This window comes from Sitophilus oryzae, unplaced genomic scaffold (assembly GCF_002938485.1).
Source record: "Sitophilus oryzae breed Bouriz unplaced genomic scaffold, Soryzae_2.0 scaffold_1063_pilon_pilon, whole genome shotgun sequence".
Taxonomy (NCBI): Eukaryota; Metazoa; Arthropoda; class Insecta; order Coleoptera; family Curculionidae; genus Sitophilus; species Sitophilus oryzae.
Genome location: NW_022145686.1, coordinates 680,629 through 706,060, shown reverse-complemented (window position 1 = coordinate 706,060; position 25,432 = coordinate 680,629). Strand labels below are relative to the sequence as shown.

The 25,432-nt window shown below is 31.0% G+C and overlaps 1 protein-coding gene across 1 annotated transcript in view; it reads left to right on the top strand.

The window, feature by feature from the left end:
- The window catches only part of LOC115878989 (gamma-aminobutyric acid receptor subunit beta-like), a 95,508-nt gene that overhangs the window by 36,633 nt on the left and 33,443 nt on the right, over positions 1-25,432 (top strand). The window contains exons 3-4 of the mRNA XM_030895608.1: positions 23,092-23,249; positions 23,309-23,440. Coding sequence (XP_030751468.1) covers positions 23,092-23,249; positions 23,309-23,440 — 290 coding nt within the window. The remainder of the gene's footprint in view (positions 1-23,091; positions 23,250-23,308; positions 23,441-25,432) is intronic.

Genomic DNA, 25,432 nt, shown 5'->3' with positions numbered 1-25,432 from the left:
ATTTATGGCAAAGCATTTTTTTTCGAAATTTTATCTTGTTTTTTAAGCCTACAATTTCAAAACAACCGTTTTTTAAATTCACCCTTTCAGTGCCCCTAACGCCCTTAATATGCATTTTCCGCCCTATACTTATAGGAACTTTTTTTTACTATTTTTAGGAGTTAGTACACCTAGTTCCTTTTATTAATTATAACCAAACCAAACCAAACCAAACCAAACCAAACCAAAACATCTTATTGCTTTAAAAACGAAATAAACCAATTACCAAAATTCCTTATTAAAATAATGCATTCCTTAATTCATTCATAGTAAATGTTTAAAGTGACCACCATTCATTTCAATGCAGACATCTGCTCTTCTTCTCCAAGATCTGCGTACCCTGCGGGATATCCTTGGTGTTTGTCCGAATTTGATTGGAACAGTCAATAATGCGTTGCCGTAGTTGCTCTTCAGTATTAATCGCCACTGAGTAAACCAAAGCTTTTAAAGTGGCCTCAGAAGTAGAAATCTAGTGGATTATTTCGTTTTTTAATAAACCAATAAGATATTTTAAAAATCATAAAATTTTGATTGTTCAATTAATTATTTGATAACTACTTGGTTACTTTTGAACCGCCATAACTTTCATAAGTTTATATTGATACCAACCCATCAGAACAAACTCTTTGCCTTCAATTTTCTCGAAAGCCATCGCTCTGGGCGATGTGCAACAAGAGTACCTTTTTTGTAGGAAAAAGTATGTAGTTTTCAAAAAATGAACCCACGTTGCAAAAAAATAACCTCTAAGAAGTTATTCACGAAACAGCCCCCTACCCTTGCATAAACTACCCTTTCCGCTTTTTCAAATACTTTTTCAGTATCATCATTTGATTTAGGGTCAAAATTTATGGCAAAGCATTTTTTTTCGAAATTTTATCTCGTTTTTTAAAACACACCTACAATTTCAAAACAACCGTTTTTTAAATTCACCCTTTCAGTGCCCCTAACGCCCTTAATATGCATTTTCCGCCCTATACTTATAGGAACTTTTTTTTACTATTTTTAGGAGTTAGTACACCTAGTTCTTTTTATTAATTATAAAAATAATGCGGCCCTGGAATCCGGAATAACAAACATCACACCTCAAAATATGTCAAATTGACGCTATTGTTACCAAACATATTTGTAAATATGAATTATAAAACTGAAGGAAAACATCACTAATAAAAAACCTCTCCAATATACGACTCCCGCACTCGCAAGGTACCTGGTAAATGCACTTTCTCTCGGTTTGATGATTCCGGTTTTGTTTTTGTTAGGACACTTCTAAGAGTAGTTCCAGACTTAAAAACAGTTTTAATTTTATACTGCTTAGTTATTCGCCTGATCTTCTCCGATGTTCCTTTCACATATGGAATCGTCAAGAGAGAGAGGAGCATCCTCATCAGGCTAGCGCAGCAATGAGTCAGACTTGTAATTTGATACAATATTGTCTAGGGTAGGGAGTAACCATTCTGAATCAAATCGGTTTTAATATTACTTAGTTAATTCAGAGATTCTTGGTCACAGCATATAGTGCGTGCTGCATATGACATGTTGTGACAAAGTGTTTTAACTACACCCGTTTTGGTTGCTTCAGAATTGTTCGACTGAGAATTTAAATATTGTCCCTTATGTGTGTTTTTCTGTATATTGGGTGATTCACGGCGATAGCACGTTAGAAGTTTATGGAGAACCGGTGATTTTTTTGAACATTTGAATTTTTATATAAAGACACCTACCTACTCCATCATTCAAAAATAATTTTAGCATTACATTGTTGCCGCATCATTTGAAAAATGGTAGTATCTTTCTTATTTTAAATGGAACATCCAGCAGGTATATTATTACATTTTTGGAAACTATTTTCATATCTCATAATTTTTTCGAATTAAACATTTTTAAAGTTGAAATTATAAGGTAACGAAAGTCGATAAAATCTGTCTAAATAAACCCATTGGATATTGTACAAGAGGGCAAAAATATTATTTATTTTCGTTTGTTATAAAATTGCTCAAATCTTTGTTATTTTAAATTCAACCCTATGTATAATATTTAAAAAATCAAAAGACTAATAAAATTGCTTTTCAACGATATAGCATGTTCCTATACTTAAAGCTTCCCGTTTCTTCAGTAGAGCTATTTAAAAATTTACACGTAGTAAACTCTAATTGATACTTATAAAGTTTGAATATGTCATGGTAACGATTTTCTTTTAATGAAACAATTGGAATATAGATAATAGCGAATTATTATCTGTTAAATGGCTTTACTGATGAAAATAACGATTTTATAACATACGGAAGTAATTATTTTTCTGAGCTCACTGTTTGATTTTTTTTCTCGAATACTATTGAAGATTGGTATAGGTTAGTATAATAGAAAAATTTTCAGATATGGAAGTAGTTTCGAAAAATATAATAATATAAGGGGTGTTTCATTTAAAATAAGAAAGATGCTAACACTTTTAGTATGAAGAGGCAACAAAAGGGTTGTATTGCTAAATATAATTTAGATAAATGGAGCAGGTGCTTTTGTGGTTTTTTATAAACGTCTATAAAGATTGTAAATATCACCCAATTAATAATTTTCAAGTGCTACCTTCTATTTTGCAGCATAATGTATTTAATTTAGAGCAAACGTATGTATAAAGAAGTTTACGAAGTTTCCGAGCTTGAATATTTTGCTGAATTAATCAATAAATTAGAATCTGTTTGAATTTTGCAAGCGGTCGTATCTAAAGGGATTAGTTTCTCTGCGGATATTATACCGTTTCTATCCGTCTATCCTAAGCATACCGGGTCCGGTTTTTAAATTACTTTTGGGCCGTAAAATTGTTACGCTGCATTTATTTTCATCAATTAGTATTTTAGGCGCTTAAAATCCTTTTTCACATAATCATTTACAGTGGCGGACTAAGCCCGTCGGGGGCCCGGGGTGGCGAAGCTAAATGTGGCCCCCGGCCTACTCAGATATACTTCTAATACACATTTTGCAAAAATTGAATGACGTATGTATAATGGTTGACAAAATTCAAATATTTATACAGTGTCCCAGGCTGAGCCTGCATTAGAAGTTTCTAGAGAACTAAAATATCTAGATCGGAGATTTTTTGCATATCATTGTTTCGCAACGAGATCTATCGATTAAAAATATTTTCAATATGGCGGCACTTACGGAAGTACCGGAAGTTGTACCGCAACTTTCTTATTTTAAATGGGTGTCCCAATTTTTTATTACATATTTAAATTCTCTGTAAAATTTTATGAATTTTAATATTAATCACTCTATACTTAATGTTAACCGTTTTTGAGAGAAAAAAGTATTTATCATTTTTGGAGGAAAAAAAACTGCCTGTCAAAAATATGTATATAGCCTAAACGTAAAATTTAGTGATTGCCACAGCCACTGTACCATAAAGAGGAGACGTCCGAATGTCATATAATAATGGCCGCAGCTATCTGGAATTGAGCGATTAAAAAATTATCATAAATCATTTTTTCAAATGGAAATCGACTTTTTTATTTCACTCGTGAAAAGGTTTTCGTTACTTTCGTTTTTAAAATTTGTTACTTTTTGACTATACATGTTCCTGTACCTAAAATAAATCGTTTTTAAGCTATTTAAGATTTAGCTTTAAAGTGTATATTTTTCTTAATTTTAACCAGTAGCCTATGACAGTATTTATTATCGATCATCATTTCCAAGCCAACTTTGCGCTGTTTCTTTTTCGATCATACAATATATATTATTAAAATATCAACTATTAGATATCACTAAAGAGCGAAAATACGAGATATATTTATATAAATACACTTTTTAAACTTTTAAGGCATAAGAAAATATTATTATTTTATAATATAAGAAATTCAAATAATTCGATTTCTGACAGATATATAATAGAATAAATTGTCTGTCAGAGGAAGCTAGATAAAATCAAGAAAAATTTACGTTTTCAAACTTCAAATTAAATCTTAAATAACTTAAAAACGATTTATTTTTGGTATAGGAATATGTATAGTTAAAACGTAATGAATTGAAAAACCTTTTCACTAGTGAAATAAAAAAAGTGGGTTTCCATTTGAAAAAAAAATATTTATGACAATTTTTTAATCGCTCAATTCCATGACAACTACCGCCATTATTATATGACATCTGAACAATTTAATTTTTGAAATAGATAGCCACATGTCTTTTCTTTGTCACAATGGCTGTGATAATCATTAAATTTGACTTTTAGGCTGTACAAATTTTTTTGACAGGTAGTTTTTTTTGTCCAAAAATTTTAGATACTTTTTTCTCAAAAATGGTTAATGTTAGATATACTACGGTTATGTATGTATACCATGTTATATATCACGGTCCATGGAGTATTAGATGAGGAAATCCCCGACGGAATGTTCGCATGTATTTAATGGCAACTTATGATGACAAAGTGATGGAAATACCGGTTCCATATATGTTCCGCGTTACTTTCGCGACCGTTCCAGGGAAATACCGCGACAAAAAATCGCGATTTTGTAAGTCCTCCAAGACCCGAGGGGCCCCTTCGCTGTCTTAGGCCCGTGGCCTCCGATATACTAAAGACGGCACTGCTCATCATCGGTAAAGGAACTAGAATACAAGTTATGCTCTGCATTGGTTGTAATTTAAAATGTTTATTCAGTAAAAATAAATAATGAAAGCATTGAAAAATAACTTAAAAGCTCAAATAAATAAATTCTGAAAATAGACACTCTGTATAAGGTAGTATTATTTTTATTATTGCAACACAATAACTGATCAATAAATAAACTTCATTAAATATTTAGTATTAAAAACATTGATACCCTTGGAGAAATGAAGCTTTAAAATTTTTACTGCAATTTCACAAAATTGAAAATATTTCAAAAACGGTAAGGTTTAAGTATAATAAACCTTAATCAAATTTACCTTTATTTTAATCGTAGAAACTAAAAATGTAATAATATACAGGGTGTTCCATTTAAAAAAATACAACTTTGATATTTTTTATTTATTTGGGACACTCTGTATCTTGTAAAAATATTTTTAAATTGTAGCTCTAATAGTCCTTCAACGAACCCCAGACTTACAATTTGTAAAAATCTCATCGTTTAGCTACAATACTCCGTGTCGTATGTGGTGAACAACCCTGTATTGTGTTAACCATTATATTCTGTTTTTTTTATGAATTTATTCTTTACTTAAATAAAAAACCATATGCATTACATTATTTCTATCAAAATTAACCTACAGGATATTTTTTTCGTAATATCAATACGTAGTTTATTAAAGTAGTTTTTATGTAGTTAATGAACGGGAAAAAGGTAGTTTCTCGCCGTCGCCCTGGAGAAGGAAGCGTAAAATATCAATAAAATACATACTTTTACTATAAAATATATCTATTTTTTTATTGTTTTTTCTCATATTATACACTATTGTGAACTTAAAATATTCCTTTATTAAATTTGAATGATAAAAAGTGAGAGATTAACATTTATTCACTGGTATGATTTTTTCCGTATTCTATTAAAACTATTTTTACATACTATAATATTTTTAAAAACTCGGAAAAAGACAGTTTAAAACTTCCAAATCTATCTGGTGAGTGAAAAAAGATCCACAATTTGAACTTTTATCGGGTAATTATCAACGCTGCTAAATAGAGTTTAGCCTCCAGTTGGTGACGTCACGAGATTTTTACGTCACAGCTGTCCGGCCTTGTTATTACGGTGGTTACGATCGAACCCAGTACCTCTCGAAACTCGACACACTACTGCTAGGGCTACGGCCGCGGCCTGCCTAACTATGGCCGGCCTAACTTTGACATATATATTTTCAAATAATCTATTAAAAAAGAAAATGATACAAATATGGAAAATCAAAGAACAACTTTGGTCTAATTTAACCATCCTAGTAATCATCCATGTAGTTTTCGAAATCCCAATGGCGCGGGTCGAATTTGAATTACCCTGTATATTGTACACATTTGAAGAGCCCAGGGGGAAAACCATGGTAAGCGCCATTTGAAGTAATTTTACAGGAGAGCACTGGACGGCTGCGTTCTATATTTTTACGAGGCATATATCATAGGATTTAATAAATTATCACCCTGCAAAATTTATACATTTTGTAGGGATCAGTAGACCTACAATAATATTGTAAAATCCTAAAATTAAGAAATTGGCGCTTATCAAGTTTTTTCCTTGGACACTTCATTTAAAATTGTTGAAAAATCTGGATTTTATAAATAGCATTAATACCATGAAAGAGAAATATAGTAATACGGCCAGCAGATATTTTATCACACCTTTGTCATACATGATGCTGCTCATTATATCAATAAAGCGCATCAATCTTTTGGGTTGATAAGAGAAATATGGTCTTTATTAAATTATAGTACGATGCGCTGTGCACTTGACATCACATGTACTTGTGTTGTATACATAATTTGTCACAAGTATACCGGATATATCGAATGATATTGGATCGCTGAATCATATGTACAGGGTGTCCCACTCAGAATAGCTCTCGGCTGTATCTCGGGAAGTATTAGCCGTAGAGCCTGCGAAAAAAAATATTTATAACTAAAGAGGCCATAAAAAATTACTGGAAATTATTTTCAAGTTTGCAGAACGGCCGCTAGAGGGCGCAACTGCTATAAAAAAATAGAAAAAGGAGTTTTTACACAATTTTGCCTAGATAACAGGTACTATAAATAATAGATTCATAATATTCAGTAAATTTTGAATATTTTTTATAGAACCATTTTTCCCTATCTACTAAAATAAAATGGTGGGGGAAGGTTAGATCTATTTTTATTTAAATATTATTAACTCCGGACTGGATCAACAGAATCCAACAAACGGGGGCTCGTTTAAAAGAGGGTTTCTTACTCTATATTATACCGTATAAAGAATAATAATAAGCTTTTGAATGTAGACGCTAGGGGGCGCTGTTTTACAATTTAACAAACATTGCGCGTTTTTTCAAAAAAATTAAATGCGATAGTATATGTAATTTTAGCTGATAGCAAAGAGTAATAAAAGCTTAAAAAGTCAGCGAAAACCGCATCTTCATATCTTCTTTCAAACCGAAGATAGTAGCAAAATTATAATAAACTAGCTATTTCCCGCGACTACGTTCGCGTTACACCTCGAATCGTTCATGCATTGATTTATCTTTATATATAAAGCTAGTGAGCCTTACAAATGCACTATTACTATATTTTTTAAGAGTTTTAGAGCTACTTATATTTCATATTATTTCAAATTATTATTATTAGTATTATTATATGAAAGTTAGCAATTGTCGATTTTCCGGGTATTATACAGAGCGAGTCTTGAATAAGTGCAAATATTTTTAAGGCTGGTCTCGATAAAAGAAACATATCGTCAGTGAAACGTGATAACCTGCTAACTCCATTTTTTACATTAATAAGTTTTTTTATACCATAAGAAAAAGAAAAAAAATACTCTATAAGTAGGGAAAGCAAATACATTTTTCCCATTAAAGGAAACTTGTTATTTTAAATCAATATCTGCTAACTCACAGTGATCTGAAATAGCCACCGAAATGCTGCTATCTCCGTAATTTCCGTTACGATCACGCTAAAGCAAACACACGGATTCTTACTCGTATGTTTCTTTAGTAAGGTAGGTCGATCCAGGGTCGCACTAGGCCAAAGGGGCCCGGGTGGCAATGCAAGGAGGGGCCCGTGTGGATTTTTTTGGCATATTTTTCGGCTTACGTTTCGGTCAGTTTTTCCCTATTATATACAGGGTGAGTCTTAAATAAGTGCAAATATTTTTAGGGGTAGTATATTTCGACCCAAGAAACACGATTGTGTTTTTTTTGGCGCGAAATTTTTTTCTTTTTGAAAATTTGGAATTTTAAAAAAAAAATTGGATTTTTTTTAATTTTTAGTTTAAAAACATACTTTGTTTGTAATATGGTAACATAGGTAGTAGATTAAATTTACAAGAAAGAAAATCCAATGATTCTCAAAATTATAGCAAAAAATTGGAAATTTTAAAAGTGAAATAACTCGGTTGTTTTGGATTTATTTGAAAAAAATTCACAGTCCTTTACAAAGATGCAACCGGGGGGGCATTGAAAATGATGAATAAAAACGTAAAAATATGATTAGTGTTAATATGAGTGTATTACATACATATGTTTAAATAACGAACTTAACAAAAAACAACAGATTTAAAGATTCACTGAAAAAGTAGTAATGTTATCCTAAAACAAGCAAGCAAAAAAACCTCAAAAAAAACAAAATAACATACAAAACATCAGGTTAACATGATGACAGATCATGATCAATGACAGATAAAGAATTCTTACGGAAAGTTACACTTTACGATATAATTTTATAACTGTTAAAGGCAAACCCCATTTAAACACAAAACTTTTTAATACCTACTACTGTAGGTATTAAAAAGTTACCAAACCAAACCAAACCAAATCAAATCTAAAAGACTTTTTTTTAAATTACTAAATTCTTAGCCAGGCTTCTGTTTTTCTTGGCTGTTGTGCGTCACGTCACAGATTAACAGGCCCACGTTTGCACCACAAGGCGATGCTGCAGACCACTAGGTAGACCGGTCGTAGAAATTTATGTTATACAACTTGTAGTCTCTACACAAATATTATCAAAAACTTTTTTTCTTTTAAAATGTGTTCAGATTTTATAAAAAGTATAAGTCAAAATCGCAAAACTTAAATTTGATATGAGTTTCTTAGTTTTTAACTAATATAGTGGCGAATTACAAAAATTCCTTTTCAATGAAAATTAATGAGTTAAATAAAATAATTTAATAAATTACTAGCTTTTTCTCGCAACTACGTTCGCGTTACACCTCGAATCGTTTATGCATTGATTTAAATGATTTTTTACTTCTTTATAGAGAGCTAGTGAACATATAGATGTTTTTTATTTTTCATCTTTTTTTTATTTATTAAGAGCACTAATACTCTCTTTATAGGTTATTTTTTATTCTTTGAAGGATAATTGAGGAAGATATATTTCCTTATGATGTCACTAAATAAACCCTTGTATAAAATTTTATACTGTCTGGTTTATAATGTTATAGTATTGCATTTTCGTACAGCAAACTTTCATTCCCTATTTTACTCCCTAAGGGTATAAATTTCATAAATTCGCTTTACCTTTGTGCCAATTTTTATGTGTATAATCCAGACGTCACCAAGTTTTATATAAATTTTTACTAACTTTACCCATTTGGTTGATGAATTTCAAAAATTTCTTCTAATTCTTTTTGTAGGATTTCATTCTTCTAGACGAAATAGTAAGGAATTTTCATACAACAAACTGTTCCGAGATAATTTTACTCTCTAAGAGGATGAATTTCCTAAAATCGCTTTGTGTAGCTAATTCACTAATGTCGTTTAAACGAACCTTTGTGCTAATATTTATGTATCTAAAGCTGGCGGCATCAACTCACTCTAAAATATCTAAAAACGTAATATATAATCTAACTGACACACCACTGACAATGACAACTAATTTATTTCTGGAGGTATTGTGTGTAGGTGTTTTCAGGTATGTTTTAGTATTTAGTCGTTTTACACAAAGAAATAGCCATTAAGCACTATAAAAATACTTCATAACAAATCTACACATATATACCTTTCATTTAAAAAAAGAATCATCAAGATTGGTAAAGCGGTTTCGGCGGGATGGATGCAACAAAAAAACCCTTTGAGCTTTTATATATGTATGGATTAATTATTTTTCCAACATATTTTACTTTGCAAATGTTTATAAATATTCAGACTCGCCAATATCGTAGTCCACCGTGTCCAGCCTGTTTAGCCAAACGTAGACTTCGGCGGCTTCGTGACCCTGGCCGATGGAAGAGTCTTGAAGACGCTCATCTGCGCATAGGAATAAGTTGACTGCGTAGCGTATTGCGTATTAATCGATTCTGAAACTTTCTATCTCGTGTATAACATGTTACGCAAGTTTATTATTTTAATCTCGATTTTAATATTACAGTTGAGGGTTGGAACCTTTGGTGTTACACAGCAAATAAAAATTATCACATACATTGTTTTACCTAAACACTTTTTATGGATGCAGTGATTGCTAACCATGTTAGCATCATCAGCAGATGATTATAAACGGATGTTTTTATTTGATGAGTTTATAATCATCTGCTGATGATGCTAACATGGTTAGCGAAACGCGCGTCCAGTGTAAAAGTAAAAGTGTTTTGGTGTATTGTGGTGATTTAGTGTTTTTATTTTTTTTTTTCGATTTTAATAGATAAATGTGTGAAATGCCACCTGAATATCTTCCGCCATGACATGTTTTTACTTTTTTGTTATGGTAAAGTGATTTGTATAAACTTTATTCAATAACGAATATTTTTCTCCATTTGTGATTTTTTAATTTTAAGCGAAAATTAAGTATCATTACAGGTACATTTTAGGAAAAAGAAACACTGTAATATTTAAAACAATAAGAAGAAATTAGTCTTATTTTGAAAGGAAAATATAGAAAAAACTCTTTCTATAGAAAAAGTCTTTATACTAACCAGAATCCGGTGACATATACGCGGTCTCACCGGAAACATTACTTATTACTTCGCATAACTTGAAGAATATCTACTTTTAATAATGAACACTTCAGAAATACACCAGTAAAAACATTTATTATTTGAGATTAAAACTCGAATTAAATTATAAATATTAGTTACCTATGTTGTTATAGCTTTTATAGGCCTGTTTAACTACTTAATAAGTTACCTAGCGAAAAAATATGTGCGCGTACCTACCACTATTGTTACAGGTTAATTCGTTAAAGAAATATGTTACACAAATTAAAAAGGCTAAAATTTTAATGGTATTACTTGTGCATTATTGGCCTTATAATGTAATTTGTTGGAATTATATCTTCTTTAAATATAATTAGACTTTTTAACGACTTTTAAGTTACCTAGGAAAAAATCTGTGCACGTGCACAGATTTTTTCCTAGGTACGTACCTACCACTATTGTTACAGGTTAATTCGTGAAACAAATGTGTTACATATTATTCGTGGTATTAGCACAAATTAACTATAGTATTATTGGTATTATATTGGAATCAGCTTGGCATTAGTAGGGCATTATATGAGAAATTTTGGTATTTAATTTGTATTTTTGGCATTACTTTGGCATTAGTATACAGGCATTTGTCAGCGGTTTACTCCTTGTAGATAATCAAAAAGTTTTTTGATAAAATTTGCTTTTTATGTCAGATCATTTCTATGAAAAATTACATTAGATTTTTATTAAAGACACTGGGTAATTAAAACATTGACTAATAAAGCTTGTCCACTTTAAATAAGGGGTCACAAAATATCCTCCTTGGAGTGTTTGGGTAAGGGGTGTATAATAAATTAATCCTTGTCATTTATTTGTGAGTAAAATAATGCAATGGTTGGATATCTCTCCTATATAATTAGGTGACTAAAAATACACTAAAATAATTAGAAAAAAATCTTGTACTTATTTAGTAATTACGTCAATATTAATTAATTGACTTTCTAGTCTATTTTATTTTATGTACAAATATATTATTAAATTTTAATCTAAGCATTAAGTAATAAAACACTTTGTGGCCCTCTTATATCGTAAGAGGTTACGAAATATACTCCTGGTTACACCCCTTACAGAAAACAGTGTAAGGGGTGTAAATAAATTGTATAATCACTGTTTTTTATAATAAAACTATAAAACATTTCTTATTTGTGAGATTAAAAAACAAAACAATGCATTGGTTAAAATAAGTACATTCAATACATATGTATGTGTTATAACATAATATAGCCATTATTATTATACTATTATTATTAAAATAATATGTGTAACATATTTCTTTAACGAATTAACCTGTAACAGACATTTACATGCCCAGTATATTTTTGTTTAACAAACCAATCAGGAAAAATCCAAAACCTACCGTTATAGGAGGTATAAGATGATTAAACTTATATAATGACAACTACTTATCGGATAACAAATTAATTACTACTGTCAGCTAGTTCAGCTACTGTCTAGGTAGAATATACCTAGAGTACCTACACCTACCAATGATGGAGGTAGATTAAAGTTTATTTTGACTTTACCTCTCACTTCGGTGTCACAAGCTGAATTTTTCAGGGATGGAAGTACAGTACATGATATGGGGACCCTTATTCCGAAAGTAGTACAAAATTAGACCATTTTTGATCCAGTACACAATAAAGTCTTCGCAGGGAGCTGCATTAGGCGGCATTAGGGAACTGCCCTAATGCAAGGTAAACCAGTACACAATAAAGTCTTCGCAGGGAGTAATTTTTTATAATTATTTACAAAAAACATTTCCATTAGCGCTTATGACCAAAAAAAACTTTAAACATGAATAACTCATTTCAATCATGCGAAAATTTGGTTTAAAAATAGATTTTTTAATATAACTTTCATTTAACGAAAACGAAGGCCTAAATGAAAAAAAAAAGAAACAATTTAAAAGTTTCGCTTATGTCTTGACAAGGTATCAAAGCAAACCCCATATTTTTTGCTTTTAAACTAATAAAGATATATCAATAAACAATTAGCGATGTAATGGTTTTTGGGCGCGCTGGCCGACTGCCGCCGCTGCGCCGAGATTTCCTATACCTTTGTATATATGACGTCATGGTGTGGCAAATGTAGCATTTTAATTCGATTTGGGCTCCCTTATATAGGATAACAGAAACATTTTCAATGTTAAAACGGTAAAGAGAAAATATTATGTTTCTTTTATCGAGATTTACCAGCCCTGAAAATGTTTGCACTTATTTAAGACTCACCCTGTATAGAAATTAGGGAACTGCCCTAATGCAAGGTAAACCAATGCAATGCAAATGTCATAATGCAATGCAAAAGCAAAAATTGTTAAGAATAAATAATGAACAATAAAGGGGGCCCGCGAAGGCCCTGGGGTCCCCCTAATAGTTAATATGGCCAGTCCGACCCTCCGTCGATCCGTTCTGTAAATACGGGGTATCCGTAAAGGGTAAGGGGAAAAACGAAATTCTGTATATACGAGCAATTCATCGGCATGCTATAAATAATTTAAATAACCATTACTTACCTGTACAAGAATTTCCATAATACCTAATCAGTTTTACTTTTTTCAACGTTTTTCCACGTAAATGATACATAATTTTTATAAAAATTAAAAAAAATAAGGAGAATAGTAATAAAAATTTAATAAAATCACGCACTGTTTTCCAAGCTCGGTAAATACCGCTGTATGAAAATTAGGATAAGCATGGAAGAATTCTACAATATCTTCTAAGAATTATAAAGATTAATTTTTAAATTATTTTCATATTCATTAAGTCCAAAATGCTGCTACTTCAGTTTTTTAAAAATGCATTAAACATTTATTCGTTTTTGGACTTGTATGTTTCGCTTCTAGACCGACGATATTACATATAAATATATGGTCATGAATATCATATTTTTTAAATATAATTGATTATTTCTAAATCTCTGTTTGGGTAATATTCAATTCCATTTTCAAAATTTCAAACAATAAAGGTTGCTATCTCCAGAAGTATATTTTTATTTCTTATTTCTGCAAGACGACGGTATCTGCAAGACGTTCTGCTATCTCCCTATTGTGTCTGAAAAAAATGATGTAACAAGAAATATTGAGTATTATTGTTCCTCAGCAAATAAAATTCGTATCTCTTTATCATATTAACGCATGAAAATACTTCCTACATGTGTACATATTTTTTTGTACCGTTTTTTTGCTCTCCTGTAAAATTAGGAATAATGGAGTTAGCACATTTCACCGACGATATTTTCTCTTTACCGTTTTTCAAATAACTCCAAAATAACCGAGTTATTTTTTTTTGCTTAAATTTTGAGAACCACTGGAGCTTTTCGTGTTTTTCTGTCTAGTAAATTTATTCTACTACCTAGGTATGTTATTATCATGGAATTATGGTTTTTAACACTAAAAACTAAAAAAAATTCACAGTCCTTTACAAAGATGCAACCGGGGGGCATTGAAAATGATGAATAAAAACGTAAAAATATGATTAGTGTTAATATGAGTGTATTACATACATATGTTTAAATAACGAAATTAACAAAAAACAACAGATTTAAACATTCACTGAAAAAGTAGTAATGTTAACATTAAATAAAACATTATCAATAATCAATAATAATTATGCGATCGCCACCTAACCGTAAAACAAACAAGCAAAAAAACAAAATAACATACAAAACATCAGTTTAACATGATGACAGATCATGATCGATGAACAGATAAAGAATTCTTATATGGAAAGTTACACTTTACGATATAATTTTTTAACTGTTAAAGGCAAACCCCATTTAAACACAAAACTTTTTAATACCTACTACTGTATCTAAAAGACATTTTTTTTAAATTACTAAATTATTAGCCACGCTTCTGTTTTTCTTGAATGTTTGGTTTGGCGTCACGTCACAGATTAACAGGCCCACGTTTGCACCACAAGGCAATGCTGCAGACCACTTGGTAGACCGGTCGTAGAAATTTATGTTATACAACTTGTAGTCAATCTACACAACTATTATCAAAAACTTTTTTAAAATGTGTTCAGATTTTGTTAAAAGTATAGGTCAAAATCGCAAAACTTAAATTTGATATGAGTTTTTTAGTTTTTATCTAATATAGTGGCGAATTGCAAAAATGCCTTTTCAATGAAAATTAATCAGTTAAATAAAATAATTTAATAAATTATTAATTATTTTTCCAACATATTTTATTTTGCAATTTTTTATAAATATTCAGACTAGCCAATATCGTAGTCCACCGTGTCCAGCCTGTTTAACTAAACGTAGGCCGATTCCTCTTCGGCGGCGTCGTGACCCTGGCCGATGGAAGAGTCTTGAAGACGCTCATCCGCGCATAGGAACAAGTTGACTGCGTAGCGTATTGCGTATTAATCGATTCTGAAACTTTCTATCTCATGTATAACATGTTACGCAAGTTTATTATTTTAATCTCGATTTTAATAGATAAATGTGTGAAATACCACCTGAATATCTTCCGCCATGACATGTTGTTACTTTTTTGTTATGGTAAAGTGATTTGTATAAACTTTATTCAATAACTTATATTTTTCTCCATTTGTAATTTTTTAATTTTAAGTGAAAATTAAGTATAACATTTTAGGAAAAAGAAACACTGTAATATTTAAAAGAATAAGAAGAAATTAGTCTTATTTTGAAAGAAAAATATAGAAAAAACTCTTTCTATAGAAAAAAGTCTTTATACTAAACAAAATCCGGTGACATAATACGCGGTCTCACCGGAAACATTACTTGTTACTTCGCATAACTTGAAGAATATCTACATTTAATATTGAACACTTCAGAAATATTTCGTTCATATTATTGATGTCACAAAATAAACCCTTGTATAACATTTTATACTTCTAGATGTTATATGCTGTCTTCCATTCGCGAATTTCAAGTTCCAGAGCTTTACGCCCTGGGCTACTCAGAACGGTTCTGAAAGGAGCTGAGCGCGATAGCCTAGGATATGGGTGTCCATATGGCGCGGAACAGTTCTGAACTTTATGACTCAATTGAATGGAGTGAGAGTATCGCGTTCTTGAACAGTTCAGAGCTGCACAACTGCATGAATGGAGGACAGTAATAATAATGCATTTTTGTACAACAAACTTTCATTCCTTATTCTACTCCCTATGGGTATGAATTTCATAAATTCGCTATGTCCAAATAATTAACTCGTGTCTTTTAAATGATCTTCGCAAATTTTTATGTGTATAATCCAGAGGTTACGAAGGTTTATATAAATTTTTACTAACTTTACCGATTTGGTTGATGATTTTCAATAATTTCTTCTAATTCTTTCTGTAGAATTTCATTCTTCTAGACCAGATAGTAAGGAATTTTCATACAACAAATTGTTCGACATAATTTTACACTCTAAGAGGATGAATTTCCTAAAATCGCTTTGCGTAGCTAATTCACTAATCACTAATGCCATTTAAACAAACCTTTGTGCTAATATTTATGTATCTAAAGCTAGCGGTATTAACTGACCCCTAAAATATCTAAAAACTTGATATATAATCTAACTGACACACCACTGACAATGACAAATAAATAATTTATTGCTGGAGGTATTTTGTATAGGTGGTTTTCAGGTATATTTTAGTATTTAGTCGTTTTACCCAAAGAAATAGCCATTAAACAATATAAAAATACTTCATAACAAATCTATACATACATACTTTTCATTTAAAAAAAGAATCAAGATTGGTGAAGCGGTTTCGGCGGGATGGATATAACAAAAAAACTTTTGAGCTTTTATATGTATGGATATGGATTATGTATGTAAAAAATCCGAAAATTTAAAAACCATTTTTTCATCCCGCAGTATATGAATTTAGGACACACTTTGTATATCAAAAATAAAAACTTTTAATTAGACCCGTCTGAAATAAATAATCTTAATAATTCTAGAAGTTATCGAAGTCAAAGTATTTCAAAGAAGTTCAATTTTGGCCCGAAACTGATTTTGAAATCTTGCTTTTTAAAACTCTTTTTCAAATTTTTCTAACCACTTCCATTGACTGAAACTAATTATGTATGTTTGGATAGAGGGTTTATGGCGCTCTTCTGTGGCGGTTTTATATTTCTTAATAATTATATATAAGGTGTTTTAGAACTCGAACCAAAGTCGAGATTTTGCAAAATCTGAAAAAAGAAAATCTCTCGAAAATAATAAATAGTGAAATGACATTTACCCTCTATGGATAGAACCCTACCTATGGTCCCCTATAAACTGTATTACTAAAATAAATAGCTTTGATATATAAAGTTTTTAATTTTCGCTTTCCTTGATATACTCCCCTGATTTTATTTTATTTTTCCAGAGCACTAATACTCTCTTTATATGCTATTTTTTATTCCTAGAAGGATGATTTGAAAAATAAATATTTCGTTTATATTATTGATGTCACTAAATAAACCCTTGTATAATATGTTATACTTCTAGATGTTTTAGTAATGCATTTTCGTACAGCAAACTTTTATTCCCTATTCTACCCTATTCCCAATTCATACCCTTAGTATGAATTTCATAAATCCCTATGTCCAAATAATTAACTCATATTTTTTAAATGATCCTTTGTGCAAATTTTTATGTGTATAATCCAGATGTCACGAAGGTTTATATAATTTTTTACTAACTTTACCCATTTGGTTGATGAATTTCAAAAATCTCTTCTTATTCTTCTTTCTGTAGAATTTCATTCTTCTAGACCAGATGGTAAATGATTTTCATACAACAAATCGTTCGACATAATTTTACACTCTAAGAGGATGAATTTTCTAAAATCGCTTTGCATAACTAATTCACTAATCACTAATGTCCTTTAAACGAACCTTTGTGGTAATATTGATGTATCTAAAGCTGGTGGTATGAACTGACCCCTAAAATATCTAAAAACTATATATCAAGTTTCTAATCTAACTGACACACCACTGACAATGACAAATAATTGATTTCTGGAGGTATTTTGTGTAGGTGTTTTTCAGGTATGTTTTAATATTTATTCGTTTTACATAAAGAAATACCGATTAAACGATATAATAATACTTCATAACAAATCTAGACATATATACTTTCATTTAAAAAAAAATCATCAAGGTTGGTGAGGCGGTTTCGGCGGGATGGATGTAACAAAAAAACCCGTTGATCTTTTATATATGCATCCCACTTCGGTGTCACATGAATTTTTTAGGGAAGGAAGCGACAAGTACGTGATATGGGGACCCTTATTCCAAAAGTAGTACAAAATTAGACCGGGAAAAAGGGCACTATCATCAAAAAATCGATATATTAATACCACTGTATAGAGAAAACAAATACTTATTTTTTGTTCCAGTAATAAAGATAAAGTCTTCGTAGAGAGTAATTTTTTATAATTATTTACAAAAAAACATTCCATTAGCGCTTATGACCGAAAAAACTTTAAACATGAATAACTCATTTCAATCATGCGAAAATTTGGTTTAAAAAATAGATTTTTTTAATATAACTTTCATTTAACGAAAACGAAGGCCTAAATGAAAAAAAAGAAACAATTTAAAAGTTTCGCTTATATCTTGACAAGGTAACAAAGCAAACCCCATATTTTTTGCTTTTAAACTAATAAAGATATATCAATAAACAATTAGCGATGTAATGGTTTTTGCGCGCGCTGGCCGACTGCCGCCGCTGCGTCGAGATTTCCTATACCCTTGTATATATGACGTCATGGTGTGGCAAATGTAGCATTTTAATTCGATTTGGGCTCCCTTATATAGGATAACAGAAACATTTTCAATGTTAAAAGTTTTTCAAAAAATTCCAAATTTTCCAAAAAAAATTTCGCGACAAAACTTATAATCGTGTTTCTGGGGTCAAAATATACTACCCCTAAAAATAAATGCATTAATTTAAGACTCGCTCTGTATATCCTTTCAAAAAATCGATTTTGTTATTTTTGACTAAAACCAAAGTCGAAATTTTGCAAATTCTGAAAAAAGAAAATCTGTCGAAAAACATAAATAGTGAAATGATTATGTACCCTTTATGGATAGAACCCCTGCCTATGGTCCCATATAAACTGTATTACTAAAATAAATAGCTCTGACAAATAAAGTTTTCAATTGTCGCTTTTCTTGATATACTCCATTTTTATATTTTTTATACGTTATTTTTTATTTCTAGAAGGATGATTTGAAGAAGAAATATTTCGTTCATATTACTGATGTCACTAAATAAACCCTTGTATAAAGTTTTATACTTCTAGATGTTATAGTAATGCATTTTCGTACAGCAAACTTTCATTTCCTCCATTCTAGTCCCTAAGGGTACGAATTTCATAAATTCGCTTTTTCCAAATAATTAATTCATATCTTTTAAATGATCCTTTGTGCAAATTTTTATGTGTATAATCCAGAGCTCACGAAGGTTTATATACATGTTTACTAACTTTACCCATTTGATTGGTGAATTTCAAAAATCTCTTCTAATTCTTTCTGTAGAATTTCATTCTTCTAGACCAGATAAGTAAGGAATTTTCATACAACAAATTGTTCGACATAATTTTACATTCTAAGAGGATGAATTTCCTAAATCGCTTTACGTAGCTAATTCGCTAATCACTAATGTCATTTAAACGAACCTTTGTGCTAATATTTATGTATTTAAAGCTGGCGGTATGAACTGACCCCTAAAATATCTAAAAACTTGATATATAATCTAACTGACACACGATTGACAATGACAAATAATTTATTTCTGGAGGTATTGTGTGTATCTATAGGTGTTTTTCAGGTATGTTTTAATATTTATTCGTTTTACATAAAGAAATAGCGATTAAACGATATAAAATACTTCACAACAAATCTAGACATATATACCTTTCATTTAAAAAAAGAATCATCAAGATTGGTGAAGCGGTTTCGGCGGGATGGATGTAACAAAAAAACCCTTTGAGCTTTTATATATGTATGGATACGAAAAATGAAGCCCTTAATTACCATATTTTTACAACACGGTTACAGTAGCCCTCGTGATTATGAACATTCTGACAAAAAATAAGATAGAAATGATTAGTTTATTCAAAAATCGATAATATACCAGAATACCATAATACCAGATCTATTAATATCTAATAATTAAGATATCAATGACAGTTAATAAGAAACGACGCCTCAGTGAAGTCACCGTAGGCTCTGGAAAAAGTTGCTTTTGACGTAATAGTATAAACGTCAAAGTGTTATTAGATCAACATTTTGATCGTCATAGCAGCGTTTTTTTCTACTGAAGAAAGGTATTTTTAGAAAAGCAATCAAAAGATAAAAAAACGCTGCTGAGACTGTCAAAATGTTGATATAATAATATTTTGATGTTTAAACTATCCCTCTAAAAGCATTTTTTTTCCCAAGCCTACCATGAATTCATTGAGGTGTCGTTTCTTGTCCACCGTCATTGATATCATAATTATTAGATATTAATACACCTAGTATTATGGTATTCTGGTTTATTGTCGATTTTTTTGAATAAAATAATATTTTTTATTTTATTTTTTATTAAAATGGTCATAATCAAGAGGGGCTAGTGATACTGTGTTAGAAAAATAAGGTAATCTAAGGCCCACTAGCGGTCTTCCTACAAACTTGAAAATAATTTCCAGCAATTTCTCAAGGTCTTTTTAGCTTTAAATATTTTTTTCCGCAAGCTCTACGACTAATACTTTCCGAGATACAGCCGAGAGCTATTCTTAGTGGGACACCCTGTACCTACTAAAGGTACATATGTATATTATATTTAAGAACATTTCCCATTGCCTCGCTTAATGTGACTACTGGATTGATGTTCTTTTTTTTTCTTAAATAGATAAATATTTTAAATCCAATAAATAAAGTTACCAAACCGGCTAGGTTAAGTTAACGTTAGACGCCCCTGCCACTGGCACACAGTTAAATATTTTAAGGCAAACCAAAATTGTAAACCCAAAAAAAAAACATTAATCAGTGACTCTATAGTATGTCCTCGGATTGTCTTTACAAGAGGAAAACCTTTTTTAATATTGACTTTTTGAGAAAAAAGCATTCTTTATAAAAAATGTTGCTTGTTCTAAAATGGTTAATCCCGTTTATAGTTTCCTAAATTTTCATACCGTTTTAGAGAAAATTAAGAAAAACATAAAAATCAATCAAACAACAGCATAGAATATGCATAATTATTATACATTAATCAAAATTAATAATAACCATCTATCAAAGAATGAAATCGAATTAGATATTACCATATAGAAACGCTTTTTGCTTTTTAGGACTAGACCAGTATTACACTATCAAATTTCTTTGCCAAAGATTTTATTTTATCCAGATTTTATCAAAGAATTTGACAATGTAATATGTGTGATTTTATAAAATAGGTATTGTATATTAATGCTGTCAAATGAAATAAAAACCTAACCTAACCTAATCTAACCACTGGATCTTTTCTGTATTTTTTTTCTTTTAAATTAAATTTTAATATACTACCTATGTTGTAAAAAATACAAAATTTTTTTCAAAAAATTCCAAATTTTCAATTTTTTTTTCGCGAAAAAAAACCATAATCGTGTTTCTGAGGTCGAAATATACTACCCCTAAAATATTTGCACTTATTTAAGACCAGGGGTGGGTGGGCCATATGGGAAAACGGGAAAATTCCCGGTGGGCCGGTGGGAAGATGGGCCGGTGGGCCGGTCCCGATCAGAGCTCAAAAAAAGATTGATTTAGCAAAAATTAAATGGTTAATCTTTTAACTAAAGTTACGTAAAATTCTTAGTGACTGCCTAACTAACTAATCAATTTGCAACAATATAATCGTTAGTTGCTTTTAAACATAAACACCAATTTGTAAAATAACTATTGTTAGATGTATTCCTCTGAGACACTTATAATTTTAATAAACATCTGTTTTTTGTTGTTCCATTTGAAATGTTTTATTATACAAGGTGAGTCTATAAGTGCACCTTATTTGTGCTGCCTTGTGCAAATATTTTCAGGGCTGGTAGATATGAATAAAAGAAACATAATATATTCTCTTTACAGTGTTTCAAATAAGTCCAAAATAACCAGTTTGAATTTAAAAAAACTGATTTATTTTTAAAAAATTTTGCCACCTAAATATTTCTGTATTTGCATCTCTTTTTGTGCCGTAATATCAAAGATTAGAAACTATACCGTGGGAAAATTTGCGGTGAACAGGACGTTCTATAAATTTTTCTAAAATTTACAGGAAAATTTAAAAGAAAAAGCACGATTCTCAACATCTTTTTTTAGAATAACAAATCCTAGACGTGTTCCTGGGGTCGAAATATACCATCCCTGAAAATATTTGCACTTATTTAAGACTCATTCTGTATAGTTTTATCACTATTCTTTTATAAAAACACATTTATATCCACTGTTTAGGTATTGCCTAGGTTTTTTTCGTTTGAGTCATGGCATTATCATACAAGATGCCAAATGTAAAAACTAGGAAAGTTACGTGATGAGAATTATACCAAAATTAAAACACGTATACATGACGAGGCTGCTGCTGTACCAGAAAAGAGAGAATTTCTTTCTACAGATTGTAAGAAAGTATATACCTGAAAATCTAAAAATAATGTATTTGTATTTCACAGAGGATTGGGCCAGCTGAACTGAATGAATCAGAAAGTCTTAAAGTCTTAAAACCGTGATTCAAAATCGTAGCATATTTAAGATCAAATAACCGTTATCGATAATGGAAATAAAACAGTAGAACCCTGTGAAACTGAGCTATTTTCTAGTGAAAATTCAAATGTCCGACCCGATATTGATCTTTATAAAAATTTTGATCAAGACAATTTCAATATTTTTAAAAAATCGGAGGCGAAAGAGATTTTGTTCGACCGAGCGAAAATCACCCTTACTTGGGGTGATTTGACCCTTACCCAGGGTGTCCCAGAAACAAGTGCAAGTATTTTAAGGGGGGTAGATTTGGTCAAAAGAAACATTTTTTCTCTTTACCGTTTTTCAAGAAAGTCCAAAATAACCAATTTATTTTACTTTGAAAATTTAAACAAGAACCACTAGATCTTTTCTGTATTTTCTTTCATGTAAATATCACAAGAAATTATGTTTTCTTAACTTAAAACTAAAAAAATTTTCAAAAATTTCTTCAAAAAATTCCAAATTTTCGTAAAAAAACTGATAGTCGTGTTTCTGAGGCCGAAATATACTACCAGTTAAAATACTTGCATTTATTTCTGGGACACCTTGTATATTAATAAATAAAATATGTTTCTTCGTTATGGTCATTTTGTTTTTGTGGATTCGGGCCGGTTGCCTGTTGTTCCCGGGCCGGTTTCCACTTCCCCATCCACCCCTGTTTAAGACTCACCCTGTATAATTCTAAATTGCCAAGAATTAATGATACAGAGCTGTTGCCTTCTTTTTTAATATATTGTTAATAACTTATCAATAGTTTTCTCCATGATGTGACCGAGAGAAATAAATTAGTCAGACTCAGTGGAGATGGCTCAATAACATACGGAATGAGATTTACAACAACTTTAGCATGTATGATGGATCTTCATTATTATCCACTCGATTCTCAGAATTGTACAGTAGAAATTGAAAGTTGTAAGTGCTTTGTATTGACCTTTTTTGTGGCCTAAATGCAACTGCTTTTTAATTTGTAGATGGATATACTGTAATGGACGTGGTGATGTATTGGAAAGATAGACCAGTAAGGGGCGTAGAGGAAGCAGAACTTCCACAATTTACATTACTAGGATATAAACCCAACGATCGAAAAGAAAAATTAGCAACAGGTAGGCAAAATTTCGCAAAATTAAGACGATTTAAAATATATCTATGAGTGATGTTTTATCCTAGTATAGATACCTATAAAATGTACTTTTGACATTTAACTTATTCAAGCAAGTCATAAAAAGTTATGACTACTCATTGGCTCTCCATGGGATGTCTCGTTACATAAATCATAAGATCAGAGAAAATAATTAGTATATGACATAATTAAAAGATAATATAGAGAACAATTGAGCGTCCGGATTGCACAATTTTAAAACTGCCGTCATTTCGTTAATAATTATCGTATCGTGCTGATTTCTGCATAGAAATACTCTTTAGTCTTTAGCGCTTCCGACAAGTTTAAATAACTGGAATATTTTTATATTTTTGATTTATTTGCATTGCCCGACCATATTATAACTTTGAGGTAAAAATCTCTACAAGAAAGAAATAGTGAGGGAAATGTATAAAAAAGAAGAAAAAGATTAAATGGCTCAGCCCTCAACAACTCGTAACCGTATACACCAGTGTACACCAGTGCAGACACGCACACTCACACACTCACACAACCACACACCTACACTAGTGCACACTGATGTTACTGCCTTCAGGCTTCATCAGTACGGTAAGGAACCAGGAAGCGATGAAACCGATCCCAAAACACAAAAAACCAGGAAGCAAACGATGCAACGAGGCACCGTGTTTACCCATTTAAATTCGTTGCTTTCACTTTAGTATTTAAATAAACACACATACCGTGCTGGCAACTGTTACTTTTGGGTCGGCATTTACATGTGTGGAAGTAAATCGCATAGGGATCTTATTAAGTCGGAGTGAGACCGAAATACCTTAGAATTTTGATGACGGCGAGTGAGTCACTGGCGAAGTTAAAGAAGTTTGACTAGAAAAAGTTCATAATCCTTGAATTATTGTTGGTATATTATACAAATAAAATCAGAAGAGACCGCTTCGATTAATTCTAGTTTTCCACCTTTTTCTCGACTGGAAAATCAGTTACCGGTAATGGCTAGACAGCTAAAATTTAATCCATAAGGATGTTTTGAGAGATTTTCGATTTTCATTTTTTCGAGACATTAATTTGACAAGCGATAATTCATAAAGTCTGAGATATAATTACTAGATATTTTGGTAATCTAGCCAGCTATAAATAGTATGTCCTCATGTTTAGAAAAAAATAATATTCTTGCTTTATCCATAACGAAGTTACAGTGTGGTTAAAAGTGCCGCTATTACCTTCGAGAAAGGGACGGTATAGCTGCGCTCGGCTTGGCGGAGGCACTACCGTACCCCCTATGCGACCGACCGACGCGACGCGCGACCGTGTGCTTCTTGCGGCGTTGCCGATACGCCTTTCCCTATCAAGTAAAGTAAAATCACGATCGTAAACCGCTTATTTTTAAAAGACTTTTTTTCAAGAGATAACTAGATAAAATCATTAGACATGTTTCTGAGCATCTGAAATGGAATTATAAGGATATCGTTAAGGTGTCATTTTTTTATAACGAGAAAACGTCAGTAATCGCTATAATTTAAAAACTCAATTTTTTTAAAACATAACAGGCCATAACTCAAGAACCACTTTAGATATTGAAACTTTTTTTATTTTCAAGATCGGATATTTTACAATATGTTTACATAAGAAATATTCGATAAGGTTGTTTTTTCCATTCAAAAATTGTAAACAATCCATCCATTTACTTTTAGAGCATAGCAATTTTCAGCAATCGTGTAATTTTTTTATTGATAAAGATTTTCACATACTGTCTACAAAGAAAATACAGCAGAAATATTAACAAAGTTTTTGAAAAAACTACAATCAATCACAAATTTCTAATAGATTTCGAGATATCGATTTTTGAATTCAGAGTTCTAATAGCGCGACCACTATCGAACACCCACTCAATCCCACTTATTTTTACCAAAAATGCAAGTGTTTCTAGCTTGTACTTAAAAAAATTCAAGCGATTGGGAAAATTACAACGACTCGTTAA